At 48.2% G+C, this 26,660-nt stretch overlaps 1 protein-coding gene and 1 long non-coding RNA gene across 2 annotated transcripts; one reads left to right on the forward strand and one right to left on the reverse strand.

Annotated features, from left to right (window-relative positions):
* Nucleotides 1-2,782: 2,782 nt before the first annotated feature.
* LOC122448633 lies at nucleotides 2,783-10,146 on the forward strand. Its single transcript, XR_006271699.1, has 3 exons — nucleotides 2,783-3,135; nucleotides 7,745-7,851; nucleotides 9,895-10,146. It is a non-coding gene; the product is annotated as an uncharacterized LOC122448633 (long non-coding RNA).
* Nucleotides 10,147-15,715: 5,569 nt separating this feature from the next.
* On the reverse strand, nucleotides 15,716-23,049 carry LOC122448632 (60S ribosomal protein L4-like). Its single transcript, XM_043480102.1, has 3 exons — nucleotides 23,045-23,049; nucleotides 21,266-21,268; nucleotides 15,716-17,109 (listed from the first exon to the last, which is right to left on the reverse strand). The coding sequence occupies exon 3, from the start codon at nucleotides 17,081-17,083 to the stop codon at nucleotides 15,815-15,817; it is 1,269 nt and encodes a 422-aa protein (XP_043336037.1). The 5' UTR covers nucleotides 17,084-17,109; nucleotides 21,266-21,268; nucleotides 23,045-23,049; the 3' UTR covers nucleotides 15,716-15,814.
* Nucleotides 23,050-26,660: the final 3,611 nt, after the last annotated feature.

Below are 26,660 nucleotides of genomic sequence, written 5' to 3' on the forward strand. Positions count from 1 at the left end.
TCGGGTTTTCCTCTTTGCACCTAGCACCATCCTGCTTTATCTTAACTCCTCACAGGCTATTTCTTTCCATCCCACTGGAATGTGAGCTTTCTGGCAGTCACGGACCTGTCATGCGCTGGCCATGCTGCACCCCAGAGCTGGGAAGAGGACCGGCATGCAGTCGAGGCCCATCAACCTTTAATGGTGAGTGAGTGATGAACCACGGCACCAGGACTGCCCTGTTGGGAACACTGTCAAGGACTCCTTCTTAAAGAGAGCATCATGCTCTCACCACTCCCACCCTGAGCCTTGGTGCTCTGGATGTTCAAGGAGCAGAGAGAAGGCCATCGTCTCTACAAGGGGCCCACTTGTGGAGCACGTGAGCGTCAGTGCCTGCTGGGAGCACGCGGGAGCCCCAGGGCCCTGGGCGCCGGCCACAAAGCCTGCGCTGAGTTTGTTTAGAGTCCTGCTCAGAATGAAGGACGGCTCTCAAGCTGGAGACCTCTTAATACAACAAGCAAACACCACAGGGTTTTATAAAGCAGCTGCCGCCCGACAGGCAGGGCAGAGGCTCCCTTTCCTGGCTCGCTTCTGCCATCTGCTGGCCGCTCCTTGACATGCATGGGAGAAGAAGAGTCCTGTTTCCCAGGCTCACACAGGCCTTTGTTTCCTTCTGGGAAGAATTCATTGCCAATTTTACTCCTCCCTTGGCAAGAGCCGCCTGGCTGACCCATCCCTTGAGTAGAGCAGACTCTAGGCCCCAGGTAGACTGGGGAAAGTCACCTGACCCCGCAGCTTATGACTCCCCCACTTTATGTATTTACTCTATCAGCACTCAATATCAAACCTGAGTAAGGGGCACAATTGACAGATGAGGGTGTGAAGTCAGAGAGACGTTGAGTAAGCTTGCACGGCAAGGAGGTGGAGCCAAGCAGTAAGGCACCTGAGCACACATACCAACAACTATGCAAATGGCCCAGGTGACCTGCCCCTCCTGCTCCAAGGGACCCCGAGGGAGCACCAAAGAAAGAGGGATGTGGGAAAATGTGGAGGACAGGGCAGAGGGGTCCTGCAATTCATCTCCATCCTCTCAGAGGCTTAAAGAAGCCTCCATCTTTTGACTTTCATCTTCTGATCTGATCAATGCAAGCACTGAACAGCATGATTTCAAGGTTCCATCCAGGGTTCTCTGGACAGAATAGAAAGAAAAAGAGTATGATGGTTAGAGGACAGGCTCTTTGGTCAGACAGACCCATGGTAGACTCGGCAATTCCATTCAGTAGCTCTGTGGACAAGAGGGAAGTTGTTTATAATCTCTAAGCCCCAGCTATACGGATAAAGGTCCATATAGTCAAAACTATGGTTTTTCCAGTAGTCATGTACAGATATGAGAGCTGTACTGTTAAAAAAAAAAAGGCTTAGCACTGAAGAATTGATGCCTTCGAACTGTGGGGCTGGGGAAGACTCTTAAGAGTCCCTTGGACTGCAAGGAGATCAAACCAGTTGATAAAGGAAATCAACACTGAATATTCATTGGAAGGACTGTTGCTGAAGCTGAAGATCCAATACTTTAGCCACCTGATATGAAGAGCTGACTCATTGGAAAAGACCCTGATGCCAGGAAAGATTGAAGGCAGGAGGAGAAGGGGACGACAGAGGACAAGATGATTGGATGGCATCACTGACTCAATGGACATGAGTTTGAGCAAACCCCAGGAGACAAACCCCAAGAGTGAAGGTCAGGGGAGCCTGGTGTGCTGCAGTCCATGGGGTCACAAAGAGTCAGACATGACTTAGCTACTGAACAACAGCAGCAGCAGCTTCTCCTGACCTATGGATTAATGAAGATAAAAGGAGGCCAAATGCAAAGTGGTGTGCTGTGCTGGCTCAGAGTAAGTGCTTAATAAATATTACCTGTCATTATAACACTATTCAAGGCTCTGAGAAGTCCTGCAGGAAAGCAGTCTGCTCGACTCTTGCTCAGCCTCTCCCCAGTGTAGCAGCCTGCAGTGCCAGCATGGAACCGAGCAAGATGCATCGTCGCACAGAAAGCATTTGTCCTCATCAGTTTACACGGCTTCCTGAAAGTCACAAGAACCGCAGGCCCCACTGAGACAGAATCAGGGCAGGAACCTGGACCCGTGGCTCCAAGCTCTAAGCTCTCTGCTGCCTTTACAACATCTCTCTACCCCGAAGGCACTTCTCACCACCAATAAACAAAGGAATTAGGAGCCATTCTCCCAGACTCCCAAAACTAAATATTTCACATTTGGATTCTGCAGTGCTTAGTTGTCAGCTTTACAGACCACAGGCAATTAAGAGTCCAAGCCCGGGAAGCCGGTTGTTAATAATTCTGTCATTATTCTCAATTTTCAGCACCACCACACATGAAACACCCATTTCCAATTTCTGTAAAGGTGCTAAATGGCTTTTGCACTGTGTCGTGAAAGTTTACCATCAGCCAAATGGCTGCAAAGAGGCCCTGCGGTCCCCAGGCCCGGGGCTGTGAGAACTGCTGGTTGGCCTGCCTCAGGGTGATACCCTTTCTCTGTGTTTCACGCTCAGGACAGGTAACCTCCTGAGACGCGGCAGTCGTTGGTCACACTCAGGCTTGCAGGGCGTCACTGTCCCTCCAGATTTCACAAGGCCCAAAGCACAGGATGTGAGCAGGAAACCACTCCTTCCTGCTGGGGCAATACCCCAGAGCCAGATGGAGAAAGCTAGCGACCAGCCTCTGTGACTGGTCTGAGTTGAGAAGAGGGAAGTGCGTGGGCATCAGGCCATGTCTGCAGAGAGAGCAAGTAGGAAGGTGGGCTTGAGGGCTGCTGAGGCTACAGAGCTGCATTTCCTTCTCATGATGAGGAAGCCCTTGAATCAGAAAGCAGAGCTTTTAGGAGCAGTGACAAGGCCTGGAGGTCGACAGTGGGAGATCCCTGCCCTGAAGCTGTGACCATAACCAGCACCAGGTCATGGCTACCAGTCTGCACAGTACGTCCACCAGCCAGCCTTCTGAGAGTTTTCCTAGAGTGACTGCTCCTGAGACCCCGTGGGCCACCCCTGTTAGTCAGACGGGACGCGGCGAGGCCAGGAGCTTGGGACGAGGCCCTGGGGGTGCTGTCTGGCACTCTCCTGCCCGGGAGACACCGAAACTGCATGGTGAGTCACGAGGCTCCTCTCCCACGCTGCTCTGAGGAGGGAACGTGGTGACTCTGCTGAGTCAGGTAACTCAGAGCGGAGCATAAGCGTAGGCAGGTGAAGGGAACAGGTGAGGTGGGAGGGAGTGTTCTGGCAAGGGGAGAAGCTGTGACAATGGTGGCTTCATGCCAGGAGGGGCCAGGCCACCGCTGAAGGACAGAATGACGAGGAGTTGGGCATCAAGAGCCACGTGGAGGGACCTGGTGGGCAGGGCCGTGGGCAGGGCAGCACCACAAGCAGGCAGTCATGCAGGTCTTTGAACTGTGTGCTGTGAAGACAACATGTGGCCCCACCTAGTTGGAGGCTGAGAGCCCACCTCCACAGGGAGAGGCCCCAGGCTTCTGTGTTCAAAGGATGTTCTGCAGGACATGGGGCTCTACAAGCCAGCCCTAAGCCGCCTGTCGGGAGAGGATGGAAGACCTCAGGAGTGGTGGATGTCCCCCTAAACACACACACACACATCCATACACACGCTTATACACATAGACATGCACACTCGTACACAAACAGGCACACATACACACTCATACATATATACACACATATACATGCATATTCTCACACATGTGTACACACATGTACACACATGCACATACATGTATATACACACATACACACATATTCATACATTAACACATATAAACACACAGACTCACACATACCCCATCTAGGACACCCAGTTGGGGCGGGGCATGTGTGTCAAACCAAACATCCAGGAGACACACCCGGTGCCCTTTTCGTCTACCCCCAAACTCAGAGACGAAATCAGTGAAACAAAGCTTCTAGGTCTGAAATGCCCAAGGACCCTCTCAAGGCAGCACTGGCCTCCAGTGGACATCAGTGCAGATACAAAGGCATGCTCTTGTACACAGAGCATTCTGACACAGATGTAACATGGCATTCTGTGTGCCTGAAGCAAATGTAAATACTTCTTCCTAATTTTTCTGACTCTAGAAGTAATATATTCTCTAGGCATAAAATTTAGGTTTTGTAGAAGCTTATAGAGAAGAAACCCAGCCAGTGAGCAGTAACCACCATAAATGGTTTAGATGACTCTCTTCCTAGTCATCTACCTATGCTCAGGCAGACATTTCGTCTTTTTCAAAAATGGGAATAATATAAAAGAATTATATTCTGGTTTTTCGTCAAAATTTTATTGTTAGTATTTTATCATCATAGTAAAATGTTTAACACTTGTAATGGCAGTGTGTTATTCCATTTACCTGGAGGTACCATAATGGACCCCCTATTTTTAGACTTAAGGTACTTCTAAGTTTTCATGCACATAGTCTGGGGAGAGTTCTTCTTCCTAGACAACACTAGCCTAAGTCTCTGAACCAGTCCTCTCACTTGAAAAACAACAAAATCTGGACAAAAATGTAAAATCATCTGTTCGAAGATATCAAAGAGTTAACAGACTAATGAGAATATGTGGGGTCAAAATCTGGGAGAGAAAGGAACCCGTGAGGCAGGAAGACAAATGCTGGAGTGAACGAATGAACAAATGAATGAACAAGCTGATGAAGGAGAACAAATGGGCCAACCCTGCAGGGCCTTTTAGCCACACACGCAGCTGCTCTGGCTCCATCTCCGTCTCTCAGCCTGCTGACCGGTCATCCGTCTTGCTTTTCTAGAAGCAGTGTGTGCAGAGAACAGTGCTTGTCTGTTTTGCTCAGGGTGTGCTTTCATTTAGGATCACGGAGTTTACTCAACTAATAAATGGAATGGGAAAGAGGCCTCTGCCTGGTAGACAAAACAAAGTGAGGAGCGGGTCTCGGGCCGACTCCTCCCGCTCCCAACTTAAAGCAGTAACCGCTCTCCCTGCGGGCTTCTTCCCTCTCTTCAGTCTCCTCCTGAGTACACGTGACACAGTCTGACATCCCTTCCGGTGGCAGTGAGCTTCCTGGCCACGTCTCTTTTCCACAAGAATCGGGCTGTGAGCCTGTGTGAACATGTTTACAGTTAACCTTGTGGAGTGTTACGTGAACATATCTAATCCTCATAACAAACCAGGGAGGTAGGAACCGCTGTTGCCATATTACAGAGACGGGAACGCTGAGACCAGAGAGGTTGATGTTACTTACTCATGGGCAAGATTTGCTCAGATTTAAACCCTGGCAACCTATGCCTTTTTGATCACCAGAAGCCTCAGAAACCAACATGATGATTTCTAAACAAATTCCAGCACATGTCTACTGTATTTACTCAGCCTGCTGTATCCAGGGGCTGTAAGTTTCTTGGGTTTAATTTAATGAGAGCTCAGTCAGTAAAGAATCTGCCTGCAGTGCAGGAGACCCGGGTTTGATCCTTGGGTTGGGAAGATCCCCTGGAGAAAGAAATGGCAACCCACTCCAGTATTCTTGCCTGGAAGATCTCATGGACAGAGGAGCCTGGTGGGCTGCAGTCCATGGGGTCACAAAGAGTCAGGCACGACTGAGCGATTAACACTACACTATATTATTGGAAAAGATATTTTCATTCATTTCATTTATACATAAGCAGACAAAAGATTATATAGAGACACATACTGAATACATCGTGGCTATAATTATTTTTAAATAAACTGTTATCTTCTAGATCAATTAAGAATAAGAAAAAGAAAGGTTTTTATTTTACCTTGGCCTCTTCTTTCTCTGATGCTCTTCTTTCTTCATGTAGATGTGAGTGGCTGACCTATATCATTGTCCTTCTCTCTAAAGAACTTCTAACATTTCTTGCAAGGCAGGTCTACTGGCAACAAATTCCCTCAATTTTTGTTTGACTGAGGAAGCCTTTATTTCCTCTTCACTTCTGAAAGATAATTTCACAGGATACAGAGCTGTAGACTGGTGGGGTTTTCCTGTCAACACTTCATATCTTTCACTTCTCTCTCTCGCTTGCATGGTTTTTGAAAAGTTGGATGCCATTCTTATCTCTGCTCCTCGAGAGGTATTGTGTGTTCTTTCCTTTGACTTCTTTCAGAATTTCTTCTTTATCTTTGATTTTTCTGTAGCTTGTTTGAAAATGATAAGCCTAGATGTAGGTGTAGGGGCATTTTACCATGTTCAATGTTCTCTGAGCTTCCTGGATCTGTAATTTGGTATCTGACGTTCATTTGGGGGAAGATCTCAGTCATTGTTGTTTTAAATGTTTCTTCCCTCTTTCTTCTCCTTTTGTAATTCTCATTACATGTGTGTCATACCTTTGGTAGTAGCCCCACAATTCTTGGATATTCTGTTTTTTGGTTTTTTTTTAATCTTTTGTTCTCTTTCCTTTTAAGTTTGGCTGCATTCTGTTGAGATCTCTTTAAGCGCAGAGATTCTTTTCTCAGCCATATCCAATCTACTAACAATCCATCAAAGCCATTCTTCATTTCTCTCATGTGTTTTTGATCTCTAGCGTTTCATTTCAGTTCTTAGAATTTCTCTCTACTTACATTGCCCATTTGTTCTTACATGCTGTTTTTGTTATCTGTTTAAGCTCTTAGCATCTTAATCATAGTTGTTTTAAATTCATGGTTTGATAATTCCAAATACCCATGCCATATCTGAATCCGATTCTGCTATTTTTCTCTGTCTTTTCAAATTGTGTTTTTTGTCTTCTGGTATGCCTTGTAATTTTTTATTGATAAGTGAATATGATGTACCGGAAGGGGAAAAGGAAATGCTGTAAATAGGCCTTTAGTGATATGTTGGTGAGGAGTGGGGGAAGGGGATGAGTCCTTTAGCCTATTATATTCAGGTCTCAATCTTTTAATGAGCTTGTGCCTCTGGGCTGTGAACTTCACAAATGTTTCTGACTTTTTTTATTTCCTGGTAGGTAGGACAGAATGGCTGTTGTGAGCAGGAGTTGGGTATTTCCCTTCCTCAAGGTCAATTGTGGAGCGGGTAGAGGGGAAAGCTGATGAATCCCCAAGAGGTTAGATTCTGGCTGACTCGTTTCTCCTGAGTGCAGACCTTATTGAAAACAGAATGCCCTGATGTATTTCAAAATGATTCCTTTTCCCCTACCCTCTTGGAAGCAAGAGTGAATTCCCCCAACCCCTCTCCTCCACCTGCCAGGCTCACTATGAAAACCTGGCGAGCTCCTCCAGGTAAAATGCACACAGTGTCAGGGCCCTGACGTCTGGATCCTCATGGAGCTTGCCCTTCTCAGACTTGTCCACACTGAGCTTCAGCAAATCACCAGAGTTTAGGTTTCCCTCCCCCAGGACTGACCACTGCGAGCTTTCTGCCCAAGCACGTTGTGTTTCTCTGTACCTCCTGCCAATCTCTCCAGTCTGGGGGCAACAGTCGGCCCCGTGACCTCACTACTCTGAAAGATCAAAGAAGAGCTGGTGGTTTCAGGTTTTTCAGCTTTTTACCTGTTCGCAAGATGCAACGGCGTCTTTCAGCTTCTTACTTGCAGGGCCAGAAACCAGAAGTCTCTAATTACATATTTCATATCATCTTTTTATGGTTTTCTCCCATTTGTGACAAATGTTATTAGTTTTCCATTTAGAAGACATTTTCCATTTGGGAGGTTTACTTTTTAAGAACATTTATTTTAAGGGGAAAAATGAGAGTGTGTTTGTTTTTTGTTTTTAACGAAGGAGATAACAGGACCAGTGTTACACAGACAACAAAGATCTTGAAGGTGGTATTTGAACGACCGAAGTTGGGGAGCTGGAGGTAGTGGATTTAACACAGCAGGACCTCAGTAAGTGTACTGTAAATTGGAGCTGTTGCCGTTAGGATTATTAGCCCTGGTTAGCTGGCCCAGTGTGAGCAGAGGAGCCAGCTTGTGTTAACCCACTTCAAGCCACCACCCTTTGGGAAAATAGATGGGCTCTGAGGGCAGAAGGGTAACTACACAGGGGACTGGAGCCACTGTGTCGGGTGGCAATTCATTGCCTTCTCTCCCTGAAGCTTCCAAACAATCCCTGCTGGTGGTTGCAATCAAACCCCTCAACTTGGGCTTCCCTCCAGTCACAAAAATATGCCCCTTATGGCTCAAACAGATGCTCGTTGGGTTTTAGACCATGGGCAAATTAACAGACTAATTCATCCCCGCTCCATTAGGAACAATATTTCAGCCCTGTCAATAGCCACCAGCTCCACGCTGGCAGACGAGACCACCGACTGCTCAGGAGACCCAAGGAGGCAGATGGCATCCTTTGCCTGTGATCATTCAGCAGAGTCCTGGGGTGGCAGACCCAGAGATGGGACACATCTCCTGGACACCTGGGCAGCAACCTTCCAGCCTCCAGAACCTCCCTGCCCTTCACAATCTGGTCTCAATAACCCAAGCTTTGACATCACACATTTCTCTGGTCAAGTCCTCCCCAGAATATTTCTGAGGATTCTAGGAGATAAGGGAGGAAGGCATATCCTTTCTGACAGTCACCGAACCCTTCCTCTTACTTCTGTCCAGGACCCCTTATGTCTCATCTTTGTCGTAGTTGGGGTCCACGCACTGCTGCATTCTGTCTCAAACCTGCTGCATTCCTTTCCCCAGTACATGACCCCACCAAGGCTCATGTAGAGTTAGTGGGCATAAGATTGCACAGTGCTTCTGAGTAGGGCTTCCCTGGTGGCTCAGTGGTAAAAGAAACCGCCTGCCTATGCAGGAGACGCAAGAGATGCCGGTTCCATCCCTGGGTCAGGATAATCCTCTGGAGAAGGAAATGACAACCCACTCTAGTATTCTTGCCTGGAGAATCCCATGGACAGAGGAGCCAGGCGGGCTACAGTCCATGGAGTCGCAAATTGTCGAACACGACTGAGCACGCACCCGTGCCTGCCTCAGGGGAGGAGCAGTGTGATAAAGGCAAGTGATGGCAAATATAGACAAGTGGAAACAACACTCAGAGGATAGGGATGGGTGAGCCAGCCTCATCCCATCACGGGAGCTCCAAACTGCTCTTCCCTGCCCCCAACACAGGGTCCTGTTCTCCCAGGGCCTCTCACCCCGCTTCCCTGGTGCCCCATGCCTGCCTCAAACCTTCTTTCTCTGGGCCTCCCAATTCTTTTGGCCTCCCAAAAGAATTGCATTAGGGGACACTGCTCAGAGGACCAGGAAGTGTAAACTACAATGGGGAACATTTCCATCCCCAAGAGTGAACATTTCTAATTGGAACATGGACTCATGTTTATCTTACTTTTCAGAATAATGTGGCAGAGATGTCCTTATTCTAGGCAATGCCCTGCACTTTGTCTCTTGTGACAAATAAGCCCCACTGTTTCTCTGACAGTGAATTTTCCTTCCACTTGGCAATGCAGCCAGCATGGTTTATGTGCAGTTTTCAAGCAGGACCTTCTCCTGGTCCTATTTCCTCTCAGAGTAGATCTCTGTGGCTCTCTGCTTCCATGCTGGGAGTTTGGATGACCTCAGGCCAGCTGGTTTTTTTTTTGGAAGGCTGCCCAAGAAGCTGCTAATCCCCTTGATCTTGGTCACAAATCTGCCATCTTCTATGTTGACCTTCTTGGCAGATAATCAAAATGTGCTAAATTCTAAAACCCTTTCCCTTTGGTGTCTGAATATCTTGTGGGTTTGGTGGGACTTCAAAAACCAGTAGGGGTAATTTGTTTCCTCTCTCTTCTGCTATTCAAACATGACTTTAAAGTCTGTCCCCAGAGTAGAAATAAAACTCGAGTGTGTGTGAAGCTTTGGACCCAGTGGGATATGACTGGTGAGGTGTGGGTCCTTATCCTGACATGTTGTAACCTACATCTCCCACATTCCCTTGACTGTGTGTTCCAGGTCAGGGATTGCCAGGAGAGAAATGTCTGGGCAGTTTGGAAGGCAGATGTGACATGGTATGAAATGGGCTCTGATGGGCCAGGCCTTGTGGAAGCTCCTGCCTGTCACTGCCAATTGTCCCAGGGCAGCAAGAGGACCAGCGGCTCCTCCGGCTCCAGAGAATCCTGGGCCAGGTGCGTGACCAGTAATATTGTAGGAAAGGGGACCCCTTCCAGGGCCCAAAACTGGGCTCTTGTCTAACACTCGGAAATGAATTGTCCTAGGAGACACATGTGAGACACATGTGCTGACAAAGCAAGAGATTTTATTAGGAAAGGGCACCCGGGTGGAGAGCAGGAGGGTAAGGGAACCCAGGAGAACTGCTCTGTCACATGGCTTGCAGTCTCGGGTTTTATGGTGAGGGGAGTAGTTTCCAGGTTGTCCTTAGCCAATCATTCTGACTCAGAGTCCTTCCTGGTGGTGCATGCCTTGTTCAGCCAAGATGGATGCCAGAGAGAAGGATTCTGGAAGGTGGTCGGACAGGTGGTGTCTCCTTTTGACCTTTCCCTAACTCTTCTGGTTGATGGAGGCTTATTAGTTCCTTGTTCCTTACCAGGACCTCCTGTCATAAAACAACTCGTGCAAATGGTTACTATGGTGCCTGACCAGGGTGGGCGGTTTCAATCAGTGTGCTTCCCCTAACAGTAATGTATGAAGGTGGCCATCAAATCACGCATGTTGTCGATTTGGGGATGCTATGAGACTGAAGCAGGTTCTAGTCCATCCTGTGGGCTCCAGTCTCACGCCACCTCACCCCTTGCTGTGTGCCCTGCCCTGCTGACCCCTGGGAACTTTGGGCCAAACACCCAGCATGAAGGCATCAGCCTTCCAGAGGCTCCATCACCACCTTCATCACCACATAACTTCATCATCACTTCACAACCTCACCATCCATCCGAGAACACACAGGCCCCATAATAAATCTTATTCCAAATAGTTTACAGGATTGGATCAAGGAAGCACAACTGCTTATCAACACAGCCCTGGACTCGATGGTCCTGAGGCCACAATTAAATTCTGGGGGTCACAGGTCGACGTGAGAATCAAGTGAAAGTCGCAGACTCCGTCACAGACACGTACTTAAACATAACACATTTTGCCCAATGATAGTGGGTGTTAGTGGTTATCCCACTTTAAGGTGCACACATAGCACCGCGGGATCTCAGACACTTACTAAAATGCAGACACAGGTGCTGCAGGCCTGGGGCGGGGCCCAGGGTTCTGCATTTCTAATAAGCTCCCTGGGCCGTTCTGGCACATTCCATCCATCCTTACCGTGTATCCTGCGGCCATCTGTCCTCCACATGAACCGGCAAGGGGCTTTGTCACTCAGCTGTTACTTCAGCTTTCGCGGCTCAAGCATCCAGCTCGCACCAGGCACCGTGCAGTGTCACAGAAGAGGCTAAGACAGCACTTGCCCCTGGAAGGCTTGCCCGTGGCCAAACGGGAAGGCAGACAAGCCAGGAGGTGGCGCACCTCGCCCGTGCCATGCGAGGGGGCCATGTGAGGAGCCCGCGGGCCAGAGGAGAACACAGCCGGGGCCTGGGTGCTGGCCAGGCCACCTCAGCTGGCACCTGCAGGCAAGAGGGAGGGAGCCAGGAGAATCTCAGTGTGACTGGGGTATAGGATTCCAGGCCAGGCGTGGGCGAGACAGGCTGGAGGGGCACTCCCAGAACCTGGCCGTCCATCCGAGAACACAGCATGTGAAGGCTGCACCTCGCGGCCCAACTCTTAGGCAATGGGTGTGAATGGCCCACATTCTGCAACATCTTCCCAGGAAGTATCATCCACTCTTAGGACCTAAATGAATATCGCCCATCTGAAGACTGTTTGCAATAAATGTCTTCACGGTTATTGAGAGTTTGCCCTGATCCCTCCAGCCCCATGCTTGATTTAAAATCCTTCCATCTGGAATTATTAGTTAAGGGCGGTTTAATCAAAGTAAAGATGGATGGTGGAAGCAGATTTCGCTGCTGGCATTCAGAAAAGCATGCTATAGTTCTTTAATCGTGGTTGAGTGAAGCTTACCCGCTTTGAATTATTAGCTAATGGCATCTCTGCAAACGAATGATGTATTGGGCAAGGAAACTTTGCAAATGAACAGCAGATCCTGAACGGATGGGTATTTCGTCTAAAGCTGAAATGTGCGTTACTTGAACAATCTGTCTTCCTAGTGGAAACAAAGTCCAAATCAGAGGCTGACATTCAGCCTTGAGCTCAGATCTCTCTGTGCATTTGAGATGCTGGGGAGCACAATGGGGTCCCTTAATTCCCTGTTCACCTATGTCCCAGAAAGCTCCCTCGCAGCAGGCCTGGCCACTTTGGAGCAGCCGTGGGACAGAAGCATGCTTTCTGTGACTGACTAGGTGGCCCTTCACTAGGGCCCTGTCCTGAAACAGCCGCCCAGCCAGGCCGGCACTTTTCACTGCCCACACACCAGGGACCTGACACCGGCCCCCAGCCCTTCCCAAGAGGGACAACTCACCATCAGGGTCTCCTTGTCGGGACCTACCTCTACACTGCCTGTCATTACAGAGGTTCTCAAGGACCCCAGGGAAGGACGTGAGGGAGACCGGTCATCTCCCCAGGCCATCCTCCTCAGACGGCTCAGCATCAGATCCCTGGGGAGGGCTCGCTACTGCATGCAACACTGGCATCACCTGAGCCTGTAGGTCTGAGGCTGAGCCTGAGAACATGCACTTTAAGGAGTTCTTGGGTCACGATGTTGCTGCTGGCCTAGAGGCACCCCACTTTGAGAACCACTTCTCTAGTCTGTGTCAGAGGCTTCTGGTCTAGGACAAAGGTCACCAGGAACCCAGCAGAACACCCCAGCAGGGACCAAAAGTGCACTTTCTATTTCAGCCTCAGGATCCTGGCCAAATCCTGCCTTCAAAAATAACCAATGCTAGGATCATGACCTGGCCTCGTTAATCACGGCCCATGAGATCCCTCAGTGCACTGAACCAGGGCTCCCTGCCTGCCCAGCCCTGGGAACATCAGCCCAGGCAGATCAGCAGAGTGTTGGAGGACTCTAGGCCAATCCCCACTCTCCCATGACCAGCAGGGTCATGCAGGCCGCCCGCAGGACCCCAGTGAGCAGAGGGTCCCGCCAGGTGCACTTGCCTTGAGGATTCATCACGATGGTACAGGGAGGAGTGGGCTTTCCCAGTGGTAAAAAGTCCTCATACAGTCCAGGAGATGCGGGTCCAATCCCTGGACTGGGAAGATTTCCTGGAGGAGGAAATGGCAACCCACCCCAGTGTTCTTTCCTGGGAAATCCCATGGACAGAGGAGCCTGGCGGGCTACAATCCATGGAGTGGCAAAGAGTAAGACACCGCTTAGTGACTAAATAACAGGGAGAAGCACTTTCGGCCCGGCACGTACTAGGGGCTCAATTAAAGCAGCTGCAGTGAATTATACTATTAAGAGCCGCTCCACCCGATTCTGCCCCTGGAAACTTAGTGTCTGCTTGAAGAGATGGCCTGTGCTCATAAATCAGTTACACAACAGTCCTGCCTGTTTGTGTGGCTTCTCAGCGGACCGTCTTTCTTGTTCATAGTTGGGGCATTAATCAGCTACTCCACCCTCTGCCCCAGGCTGGTCCGCAGCAAGAGCTGGACAGATTTCCTGCCCACAGCCCCTCCCCAAGTGAACTGATTCATTTCCTGTCCATGTCTGTCCCTCCTCAGAGGCCAAGACCTGAAAGCATAACGCTAGCACCCATGTCCCTGTGAGTTCTGCTGGTACTTGCAGGAATTTAAGATGCAGCTGCCCAGAGACATGGGGGCGCATTTCTGAAGCACTATGGGGTTAAAGCCCTGCCCCTTGGGCTTCCCAGATGGTGCTAGGGGTAAAGAAGCCGCCTGCCAACGCAGGAGATGTAAGAGACTCAGGTTTGATACCTGGGTCGGGAAGATCTCCTGGATGAGGGAGTGGCAACCCACTCCAGTATTCTTGCCTGGAGAATCCCATGGACAGAGGAGCCTGGTGGGCTACAGTCCTTGGGGTCACAAAGAGTCAGACATGACTAAAGTAACAGCATAGCATGCATGCTTCCTTTCAAAGTGTTCCTTTGCAAACTTTTCCAGTAAAGTTTTGCTGTTAAGACAGTCAAGCCAAGGGGACTGGGTTACAGAGCTCTGCAAATCTCTTAAGCAAAGGCGCCAAAAGTGGCATTTCGCTCGAGCCTGAGTGCTAAGGCCATCCTGGCAGAAGCCAAGTGTGAGCCTCCAGAGCTGGCTGACCTTTGCAGCCAGAAGGCCTGCCTGCTGACCCTCGGTTATATCAGCTCTCCCCGGGCTGCCTCTGGAGAGCAGTTCTCTAAATGTAAGCCCTCAGCCCAGGACCAAGGTATTTTTTTTTTTTTTTTAACCCTGGGCATAATTTATTTTTTGCATAGGCATAAATTAGAATCTGGAGATAAAAAAAATTAAGAACCAATAGTGCAGCATTTGTTACAGGAGAGCGCAAACAAAACCTGGCTACCTGGAGGCAGGGGCCGGTGCTGGAACAGCACAGCGGGTCTGTGGGGCCTCACCTTTGTTCCAGCCCCATCCTCTAGGAACTCTTCCAAGGGCACCCACCTATGCAGTAGCCCTTCCTGCCCCCTCCCCACAGGCCAGAATGAACCACAGAGTAAACCCAGTCAGTGCCCCCAGGCCCCTCTTGGCAGCCAGGTTACAAGGAACTGAATTCACCCAAGGCCCCACAGAACGGGGCTAGAAATCAAGCCCTTAGCTTCTCAGTTAAAAAAACAAGACCTTGAAAAATATTTACACAATAGAGCAGGGCCTGCCGGGTCCAAAAGCTCCCACCTCAGCACCCGCTCCTTAACCACCCCCCACCCCCACCCGTGACTGCTCCCCATAGAAAATGAGTCAGAATAGAAACAATGAAGCAAGAGCTGAATGAGCCCCCAGGGATGGCTTAGGATCAGGGGCCTGATGGGGTGGGGCAGGGCCGACAGTCTGCACCCCACCCCACCCCGGTGACACCCTGGATGTCACTCTCATCGTGTCACTGGGCCACCACGAGAGCCCAGGGAGCTCCGTGAACACTGCTGGCTGCCCCCAGAGGACAGGTCTGCACCCCTACACCCTGGGGGAACGTGGCAAGCTTGCTCTGGGGAACATGTAGGCCCGAGCGGGAGAGGGGAGCAGAGCGAGCCCTGGGCCCAGCGTCAGGAAAGAGAAGACAACTGCTGTCCCCAGCAGAGGGGCTCCTATAGGCTCCCAGGAGCCAGACCCTCCAGGGTACAAGAAGGCCCTGGCCCACCCTGACCCAGGACAAGCAGTGTACAGAAGCCCTTCAGGAATGCTATGGGCAGCTGATGGCACTGGTCCTCTCCCAGGAGCTTCGTGACCAAGGTATTTTTAGCCAATCGTGTGATGGCCACGGCTCTGAGGCTATGGTCAGGATGGGACCAGAGAACACTCCTGAACTGTGAGTCCCTGCTCTGGGCTGACTGGTTCCCATGGCTTCCCTCCTCACCCTTTCCCCAGAGCACACAGCTCTTCCTGACAAGTGTCAGGACAGACTTTGGCCCTAATGCCTGTAACACATCATCCCTTTATGGTTAACAGCACTGGGACACCGTTCCCCCCACTTGAAAGAATGTGGCATTATTGACAAAAGAGCCACTCACACTCAGACAAACTCCAAGAGCAAGGTGTCCAGCCTGGACAGAACCAGTTTCCTGAATCTTCAGCTCCCCTGGGCTCCCCACCTTCACCATTTGTACCATCCCTTTCACCCTCCATAATGGCATTTATCCCAATACACTTTCTTTTTTTTTTTTTTTCATTGCCTCTTTGTTCAGGTCTTTATTCAAAATTAGCTGTCCAAAATGATTTGGCATTTATGGAATAAACAAATTTAAGTTTATGCAGCAGCCTTCTTTTCCTCTGAGGTGGGTTTCTTTTCTGTGGGCTTCTTCTCAGCTGCTGGTTTCTTGGTCCCTGCAGCCTTTTTCCCCACCACAGGCTTCTTTAGCTTCTTATCGCCAACAGCCTTCTTTTCTTTGTTTCCCACCACAGGCTTCTTGCCCTCAACCCCCTTCTGATCTGATTTGGCTTCTAGTGCTGCTGCTACCTTATCCATATGGATTTTGTGGTTCTTGGCCTGTCGAAGAATGGTGTTCCGGCGCATGGTCTTTGCGTATGGGTTAAGCTTCAACATGATTCTCAGGTTTTTCAGTGGATTCTTCTTCAGGACTCTGCAATGAATCTTCTTGCGTGGTCCTCTGAGTGCTCTTTGGATTTCTGGGCTTTTCAAGATTCTGCTAAGGTCTGTATTGAGCATCTTGTGCATGGGGAGGTTGTAGTTACTCTTGAGGGAGGCTCCTTTACGCCAGGTGCCGTACAGCTCATCTAACTTTCGGAAAGCACTTTCAGTCCAAATGCAGAAACGTCCCACATGACCACCAGGAGCACGTTTCAAAATGTTCAGCTTGCTTACATTAAGCAGAGTAATTCCAGGGATGTTTCTGAAGGCCTTGATGATACCATTGTCTTCATTATAGATGATGCAGGGTCCCCTGCGCTGGATACGGCGACGGTTTCTCATTTTGCCTTTGCCAGCTCTCATTCGCTGAGAGGCATAAACCTTTTTGATATCATTCCAGGCCTTAAGTTTCTTCAGAAGCAAAACAGCCTCCTTGGTCTTCTTGTAGCCTTCAACTTTATCTTCAACAACCAAAGGAAGTTCAGGAACTTCCTCTATACGATGACCTTTAGATATGACCAGCGCTGGTAAGGCTGAGGCAGCCAGTGCAGAGCAGATGGCGTATCGCTTCTGCATTGTATTCACTCTGCGGTGCCAATGTCGCCAGGTCTTGGTTGGTGCAAACATGCGGCCCCCACGACACATATTTCCAAAAGCACCCTGACCAGAACGGTGAGTCCCGCCACCTCGAACCCTGGGAATTCGAGCCACAGCTCTGCCGGTACCCCAAGACTCAGCACTGCTTTGATGACCTGCTAATTCACTGACAGCATAGGGCTGTCTCTTGTTTTTGCGCAAGTTGGTGTGAACAAAGTTAACAATATCGGGTCGAATGGGAGCCTTGAATACAGCAGGCAAAGTGACATTTTTGCCAGAGGACTCCCCCTTTTCAGAGTACACTGATATCAGTGGACGAGCACACGCCATGGCGGGGAGAGGAGAAGGCCACGCTCCTCTCAACCCGGCAGCTCCCACAGGAAAAGCCCAATACACTTTCTTAAGTGAAAGTATTAGCTGCTAAGTCATGTCCAACTCTTTTGCAACCCTGTGGACTATAGCCCACCAGGCTTCTCTGTTCATGGAATTTCTCAGGCAAGAATACTGGAGTGGGTTGCTATTCCCTTCTCCAGGGGATCTTCCCAACCCAAGGATCAACTTCTTTACCATCTGAACCACCAGGGAAGCCCTTTCTTAACCTGTGTCTTAACTTTAGCTACATTCCAAGCACTACCATATATAATATCATAGGTTTGACATGTTATTATTTATTTTCTCCCATGCCTAAAAGGAACTTTTATTAAAATTTGTAGAAAAAGAAACTCTCCTGTGTGCCTCTGATAAGCAGTAATAAACCAGTGGAGAGGAAATCACACTGCAAACATCACTGCACTGTAGCCCCCTTGGTTCACCCAGGGAAAATTATTTATCGCCAAGCCTTTGTACAAGTTATTTCCTCTGCCGTGTTCTCACTTTCTTTCCCCACCCCTCTCTCTCTTCCTGACACATACACACACACACACACTCACACACCCCTCTTGCCCTCCTGAATAATTGACACCTCCTCCAGGAGTCCATTTCCAAGGTACTAACCTCAGAGAATAGACATTCACCCCTCCACTAGCTTCTCCTCAGCCCTGGGTGGCCTGACAGTTTTATTACCTACTGTGCTTCATGCTCTGGTGGCTTCTGGAAAAGACCCCTTTCTGTTAAGGGGTGATGAGGAGTGCAAGCTCTGGACTCAGCTCCCCTCCTTATTCACTTCCGAGCTGTGTGGCCTTGGGTGAGTTACTTGTTTTCCCCAAGTCTACCACTGTCATCTACAAAGTGAGGTTGATAACAGAATGGGAGAAATAATGTAGGCAAACATTTAACATTTAACACAGGCCTGGCACTTAATCAGTACTCAGTAGATATTTGTGGAATGCATGCAGTCTGTATACAGACTGAGCTTAAACAATATTCCACAGCCTATTTAAGAGCTCCTACATGTTTTTGAGAAATCATTGGCATCACCATGATCACCATTTGACAGGTTCCCAGACCAGGAGCCAGACTTCCTAAGTCAGATCCAGAACCTGTATGTGTGCAAGCCCTCAGTGTGTTGTCTTGTTTCAGAACTAGGCTGTTTCTTCAAAGGGACAGTGCTCAGCAGCTCAATGACGACTGACAGCCTGTAGATGGTTCCACAGATGCAGAGTCCCCAGGGCCACTCTCATTTTCCCATCACCCTCATACCCGATGCACCACTGCTTAACCTGGCCGTGGAGTTCTCTCTGGAGCTATGGCCACAGGTGGTAGATATTAGTATTTGGAGACCATTCCATGGGAATGTGGTGCCCAAATAATAACTAATCTGTTCAGGACCCTAAAACTCCAAGTTTGTTAATGTTATTTATGATGGTGGTGGTGGAGATGGTGATGGTGGTAATAGTGATGATGATGGTGATGGTGGAGGTGATGGTGATAATGGAGGTGATGGTGATGATGGAGGTGATGGTGATGATGAAGAGGGTGATGCTAATGACAGTGATATCAATGATTTCTTGAAAACCTGTAAGAGAAGGACTATTGTTTTCCCCTCTTTACAGACCAAGCAACAGGGGCTCAAAGTGTTGAATAAACTTAATCAGGCAGGAGGTGAATGATGGACTTGATGCCAAGCCCTGGCTTTCTCCCAAACCACAGCAGATGTTCTAAACACCTACCTCATGTCTTCTATTAATATATACAGTGTTTTCATCCCCTCTGGGGCACCAGGGTTGGAAACATGATTCTTTTGTTAGGGTTACATTCGAGTTCTCCATAATTCTACCATCTCAGAGTCTCAAGTTTAGTTCCTGACTAACAGACACAGGAATAGAAATCCATCTCATGGTGGTAGAGAGGTAATATGCTTTCAATATCCGTGTGTTCCTCTCCATCTCCCAGTGAAAATCACTTGTGGCCAAGGGACCACTTCTAGCCAAAAGGATTAAAGAGTCACTATGTTTCTTCATCTTTTCCCCACTGCAGCAAATTTGGAAGTCCAAATTGTACTGTTACTGGCCTTTGTCAAAATGAGAAATAAAGCTTTGTTAGGTTAAGGGAACTTGTGGATTTATCTATTCATTAAAGCTGCTTGCTTTAACTTCCCTGACTGCATACAGAGATTAATTTCACGGTTAATTTCTCATTCCAACTTCTCCCATTCATTGCAAAGCTCAGGCCTTTATGGTGGCACTTTAATAATTAGAGTTACTGCATTATTTTAAAATTATTCTTAGCCTGGTTGGCTTTTGAGGAACAATTCAGTGTTTGCTCCATGTTTAAAAACTGACTTATAGAATGTGTCAAGTCTTACAGTCAATGTCACCGAAGTTATTAAAAGCTAAGAGAAGCAGACAGCTGCCTGTTGGGGCTTGATTTACAAGTCATGTGATGGATTAAGTTAATAAGCTTCCAAAGTAGGAGATAAAAGCTTCAGAAAGGCAGATCCAGAAAGTGAAAACACAAAGACAGTGCTGGCCACGTGGCCTCTAATAAACACCCAGAGAAGCCCAGAGTAAGGGCAGGAGTCCTGTAGCTGCTCACCTTGTCCCATTCCTACTCTCCCTCAACCTGTCTTCCAAAGAAACTTGCATATCCCGCAAAGCTGCGCAAAAAATGAAACAGAAGAATATCAACTTCTGTGGAAATTACAAACAGAATTTCATGAATATCACCCTCCTTTCATCTAAAGAACCTAAGGAAGTTTTTACAAATAATTAAGTTCAATTAACCCCCAAATATTAAATCTCAGATGCCTGAATCCTTAACTGAATCTTTTTAAGGAGGAGAAATCCATTACATGCACAAACATAGACTCAGACCTTGATGGCAAGGAAGAACTTTCATGAAATTGATCATTTGGATCAAAGCCCATTGTTTCCATCTTCCAGGTTCTGCTAGTCTTAGTTTCGTCATTCATAACTGTTCTGTTGCCGCCCCTGTCCAGCTGTGGCCCATCTCATCAATGTGGCCCCTTTAAGCCACTCAAAGCAGGGGTAGCAGCTCATGGGGATCGCAGGGGTCTCTGGAAAAGTTTGACTCCCAGTTAAAACTTCTGGAGCAATCATTTCATTAAAGGGAATTTTCTCACTTAGGCTTGTTTCTAAAAACTGAAATCAAGCACAAAAGTAAGCTAATTGGTACAGATAATTGTCCAGGGGGTTGTGGCATCACAAGTTGGTGCAGGACCAGAGAAATGGAGCTAGCCATTATTAGGGGTCAGCCTCTGTCCTTCTCTCTCGTCAGCTCCCCTCCATGCTGCCTGATATGGTCCCCTTGGCCCTTGAAACGCCACAGCTTCCCCTCATGGTTGCAAAATGGCTGCCACTGCCCCTGCACTTAACCCACTCAGGTTCCCTACCCAAAGACTTGAGTAGATCTCCTGAGCCTGACCCTCATTGCCTCAGATTGGCCAATGTGCTCATCTCTGAGCCAATTACGGCTGTGACCCTAACTAGCTTAGGTAATTCACAATCTACCTCTAGAGCCCATGTGAGCAGGGGATGAAGAAAGAGGACTGCCCAAAGGAATTCCCGGAAGAAGAGTGAAGAGATGTGTTGGAAAGACAGTCCTACAGACAGATTCCTACAATACCAACATACCAAAGTTCCTCTGCCATAGTTGATTCTGGGTCACATTGATGTCCTTAAAAATGCTGAGACTCTGGGGAGCTGAGGTGGGAAAACCATCCATCAGAATGGAACCTCAGTCTTACACATAGACACTGATGCACAGATTGGGGAAGATTCCAGCAAGGGAGAGGCAGAGCTGGACCCCTTTTCAGACCATATGTCCTGCTGTGGGCTGTGTCTGGCTCTGGTCTCCGTAAATGCTACAGATTCCACATCAACTTTCTGTTAAACATGGTACCTGGCACGATGAGCTCGTTTTGCTGGGTCAAAAGCATTTCACATATGAATTCTGTCTACTCCAGGTTTGTTTGGTCAGGGGCAAACAGCTCCTGTCTAATTATCTTTATTCTGTTTTCAGTCCCTGCAGGAAGTGGCTTAAGAGCATTTTGACGACAGGACAGTGTCACCCAGGGTAAGTGGTGGGAGGGGGGCAGCCCTGGCCCAGAGGGACCCCCTGAGATACACGACTGACTGCACAGCTTCTGTGTCTCAGCTCATCTGAGGGGGGACGCTCTTTTAAAAGAGAGGTCATTAGCTTCCTGCCATCTGAACGGCATCTCAGAGTGGGCCCGCATGGGTCTATGGCAGGGTTTTCCACCCTTGGCACTATTGGCCTTCTTGACTGGCTCATTCTCTGTTGTGGGCACCATCCTGTGCCCTGTGGGATGTTTAGTAGGATCCCTAGCCTCCACCCCCCGCCCCCCGCCCATTCCAGGAGCACCCTTCCCTGAGTTGCAACAACTAAACTGTCTCCAGACATCGCCCAGGGCCCCTGAAACAAAATCGCCCTGATTGGGACCCCTGGCCTGCGGAACATGCCTTTAAAGTACACCCCCCTAGAGCTCTCAGTGGCCTCTGACTCCAACTTCATTAAGCTGGGCTTCTCCCCACGGAGACAGCAAAATACAGAGTGAATTGCAACTGTCGGGGGTGGTTCATTAGGATGATGGGAATAAGAATAACAACAAAATCACTCTTTTTTCCCCTCAGTTAGTTTAATAAATGATCAATTAATGGAAACTGCAGCATCTGGAAACCACGGACAATATCGTTCCTAAAACCCAGGAACTGCCCAGTGATCTTTCCCTGGTGAAGGCTCCTTCACGGGTTCAGATTTCTATGTGGATTTTCCTGATTGGCAGACATAGCATCCTCAGGAAATTACCTTTTTCTTAAAACAAGTGTCCTGGTAACACAGCCTCCCCAGGTATGTGAATCCACTTAGCCACAGAATCCTAGGAGCCAGAATCACATCACAAAGTGAAAGTGAAAAGTGTCAGTGTTAGTCACCCAGCTGTGTCCGACTCTTTGCGACCCCATGGACAGCAGCCCACCAGGCTCCTCTGTTCATGGGATCCTCCAGGCGAGAATACTGAAGCGGGTAGTCATTTCCTTCTCCAGGGAATCTCACAAGGCAATGACTATAGAATTGATTGTTTTTAAATAGACATATGGGGAACATAGATGTCAAAGGCGCACTCTCCACTCACCTGGGCCAGCTGCACAGTGATGCCCAAACATTTCCCAGGTTTTGAACCCCAGCCCCCCTCCACCCCACTTTTAGCCCACATAGCTGTCACTCAGGCTAATTCCTCACCTGCTTACCCAGCGAGGCCCTGAATGACTTCTGGCGCTTTCCAAAAGTCAAATCCCAAGCTCAAAAAGTACTGTGTGGCCAGAAAAAAAAAGAATATTTAAAATAATCTTGTCACAGGGGAGCAACAGCCATTTTGGAGAGTTTTAGAACTACAGTAAGTCATGCAACACGACGAATGAAACCTTCACTGTACAAATATTTGAACAAAATGGGAAAAAAATCTGTTCAATGAAGAAAACTAAACAAGGTAATTACTCTGAAGTATGACACACATATTTTGCTATGTCAATGTTTTTTCTATTTATTGGTTTGCTTTGTAGGTCATATAACCTGCATTAATCAGTACTAAGTTTGACTGTGAATGACAGAACACAAACCCCAGTAAACAGAGACAAATGTATTTTTCGCTCATGAAAGTGAGGTGATTCAGGCCCTCATGGTCTCCAAGGTGAAGGGTGAGGCTTCTTCTAATACATCATTCCCCACTTGGAAGTCTCCATTCCCAAGGTCCCCAATAGCCTTCCTTCACGGCCACGTTCCCGCCAGCAAGGAGGGGAAAGGGCTGGAAAGACACTCCCTGCTCTCCTTCATCTCAGCATCTACTGAGACGTGCTGCTGCGGTGTGAGGTTCACTGGCCAGAACGTGGTCACCTGGTCACTTCGAGTTCAAGGAGGGCTGGGAAATGTCATTGTCATTTAGGGAAACCACTGCCCTCGCTCAGACTTGGGAAAGAGGGACAGAAGACACAGTGGGGACAGGGGACCGTAGTTTCTGCTGCCACCCACCCTTGGGCGCTCACCTATCTGTGCTCACCCTTCCTCCACCACAGAACACCCTCCCCTGCATCCCCCAAGGGAACCAACTACAAGGCCCCAGCCAATTTCTGCACCTGGCTCCCAATCCAGGATCCCAGACAAAGCAGCATCCCCTCCAACAGATATGGGTGAGGTTCTTCATGATTTCACAACCTACAAACTAGATCATAAGTTCCTGGTCTCAGCACACCGAACATAAGGTTGATGAGTACGAACAGGAGGATGCAGCCATTTGGAAAAAAGCAAAATACCGACCAGCGTCACCAGTGACCCACACGCAGGAGCAAACCCGGGGAAGCAGGAAGAGCGGCAACCCCTCGGCAGCATCACCATGCCTGGCCCCACATACGTCCCAGCTGCTGCCTCCCCTGCACTGGGCTGGGATGGGCACCCAGAGGATGCCCCTCCTGGGACCTGCGTGGTTTTCACAGGTTGCTCCTTGTTTTCAGGGATTGCTCTAGAGTTGAACAATCACAGGTTTTTTCAGACCAGGCTGTGGTTTCTTAGGCAAAGCACTTTTTCAAAAACATAAAGATTGCTGATCTATTTGTTTCCAGTGGGCTTTCTTTGTTGAGACATAGTTTATAACCCTGGAGCGTCTGACCTTCCTCATTGGCCTCCAAGTTCACTCTCTCTCTCGGCTGACACCTTCCGTCCCTTGGTACATGGCACCACCCACCTCAAGTCACCCGAAATGACGGCCCCGAGTAGGAAGGCAACATCCTTAGAGAGACTCTTGCCCCCAGGCTCACAAATTGGTGGGACGGGGCACTTGTTTTATTTTCCACTAAGTGTACTGCTTTGCACAAAACCATTCCAATGACTGATGTCATTCGAGAGACACAGCAGTTGCTTTTTCAGCCCTGCAAGGCTCCAAATTACCCAGCTCTCAGTCAACTTAGATTGCCGGCTGCAGGCGAGACCGTCTCCATTAGCACAGCTGCCTACATTTCATGCCACTCCTGCCCTGCCCAGGAGTTGCCCATGTCCATCTCTCCTGTGGGACTTTGCTCTAATGCATTTCTACAGTATGAATTTCTCCCACAACTTTCTTCCTCAATCCTTTTTCAGAATAAGGAAAGTGAAAGTGTTAGTCACTCGGTCATATCTGACTTTTTGTGACCCTGTGGACTGTAGCCTGCCAGGCTCCTCTGTCCATGGAATTCTCCAGGCAAGAATACTGGAGCGGATTGCTGTTCCCTTCTCCAAAGGATCTTCCTGACCCAGGGATTAAGCCCCTCTCCTGCATTGCAGGCAGATTCTTTACCATCTAAGCCACCAGAGAAGCCCAAGAACTGCTTTCCAAAAAATAACAGATGAGAGTTGTTAGTAAATGCTTTGTTTCTGCACGATATGGGTCACCTGTCCCCCAGACACACTGCTTGAATCCCTGCCCCCAGATGCGTCTACAAGCCCATGCCCCAAGTTTGAGTTCTTCTATTTACAGCTTTCTTATCCTGCTCCTATATTTTATAACACTTAAAAGTACATCTGGCCTTGAGTGACAGAAAATCCAAAACAGCAGTGGCTTGAACAAAATGTATTTAATTCTCCTTCATTTGAGTCCAGAGTAACGTGGTCCCGGGATGGGTCCAGTAGGGCTCCCTGGTGTTAGATACCTCCACCCCTTCTATCCTGTCAGTGCATGACAGCTAATGACAATGTCCAGAGCTGCTGCCCCTGTCTCATCATCTCCTCATTCCAACGAGTAGAGAGGGAAGAGATGAGTCTACATCTCCATCCTTCCAGGACACTTCCTGGAAGTTGCCTTCCATTGGCTGGAATGTAGCCACATGGCCACACTGGCTGCAAGGGAGGATGGGAAATGTCATTCCCATTCTGGATGGCCACAATTCTGGGTCTTTTATTGAGGAAGGAGAGGTAACAGATACTGAAGCAATTATGCTGCAGCCACATATTCTTGTCACATTCCAGTACCAGTGACCTCATACTGGGAAAGTGAAAGGACCAGTCTTTTCTGTCTTTATAGCTCCAGCATTCTTTCTCCTCCTTAATCTCCTGATGGCAGAGGCAGATTTATTTGGCCTCTAACACACACATTTCGGAGGAGACAACAACCACATGAGGTCTGCCGTCTTCTGCCCACATGCCGTCTTTCATGGGACTGTTGCTATGCCTACTTAACAAGGACATAAGATAAAGTTTCCTGGGTTAGTGTTTCAGCTGGGAAACTTTTAACAACCAAGATAGCTTCTGTGCTCAGTAAATTAGAAAAGTAAGAAAAACAAACTCCCTTGATGAAAAACTCCATAAAGCCAATGAGACTGTAAATGGAAATGGAAACCCAAAATTGATGAAATGCAAAATAAATATTTAACTTATGAGACGGCAGCTATCTTTGGATTGCTAAGTAATTTGGAGGCTAATGTTCTTAAAAAAAAAACCACATTTTCTAGGAAAATATTTACTATTTCTGTTTTATTGCCTTCTTCATTGCCATTAGTAAAACTTGGTTTCATTCACGAGTGTACATAAATTCCACTGGAGGTTAACATTTTTTTTTCCCCAAAACTTCCTGGTGAGGCTGTTTCTAATGGAAAGCTTTTAAAGCATGGAGATAGACCTGGGAATCAATCTGTGGGGAGAACCAGCCAATATTCAAGAATGTTCCCTGCAGACGTCAGTTGGGGCAGGTGATAATATATAATATAGACTGGAATCTAAAGGGAAAAGTCAAAGCATTATTCCAGATGGGCTTCATAAACACGCCAACAGGGCCAGTGTCTCCACTGGACAATACACTCCAAAGGCTCGAGACCTACAAACACATACACACAGGCTTCAGAATACACAAAGAAAACAGCAAAATCAAAATTAATAAATGTCTAATTAAATATCTACAAAATGTAACATTTTGTCCTTGCTAATTGTTCAATTCCACGTTCTTGAATTTTTCATGAGTATTTTATTACTTTTGAGAACAATTAGTGGGAGAGAGCCTCGTAAGAATGCACTAATAGGCACAACTGCCAAGATTTCATAACCATTAGTAAAGGAGTCAAGTTACCTACAGCCAAAAGCAAACTTATCTTAAACCTGTCAGAGGTGTATGGCAATGCATTTGATTTTAACACAGAGTATAGATATATTTGGGCTTCCCTGGCGGCTCAGGAGGTAAAGAATCTTCCTGCAATGCAGGAGACCCGGGTTCAATCCCTGGGTTGGGAAGGTCCCCTGGAAAAGGAAATGGCCGCCCATTCCAATATTCTTGCCTGGAGAATTTCATGGACAGAGGAGCCTGGCAGGGTTGCAAAGAGTCGGATGTGATGGAGCAACTAACACTTTCACTTTTCCGTTTTCATGGATATATTTAAGTGTTAGATGAGATGTGGAGTTCCTAAAAAGAATGCCTTAGCCAAGGGGGTCAGTGTTCTTGTTTTCTTTAAAAGGCCAGGAAGTAAATGTATTGGGC

Source organism: Cervus canadensis, chromosome 10 (assembly GCF_019320065.1).
Source record: "Cervus canadensis isolate Bull #8, Minnesota chromosome 10, ASM1932006v1, whole genome shotgun sequence".
In the NCBI taxonomy this organism is placed as follows: domain Eukaryota; kingdom Metazoa; phylum Chordata; class Mammalia; order Artiodactyla; family Cervidae; genus Cervus; species Cervus canadensis.

Coding starts and splice junctions, on each gene's coding strand:
- LOC122448632 (XM_043480102.1), bottom strand. CDS start 17,083: ATGGCGTGTGCTCGTCCACTGATATCAGTGTACTCTGAAAAGGGGGAG.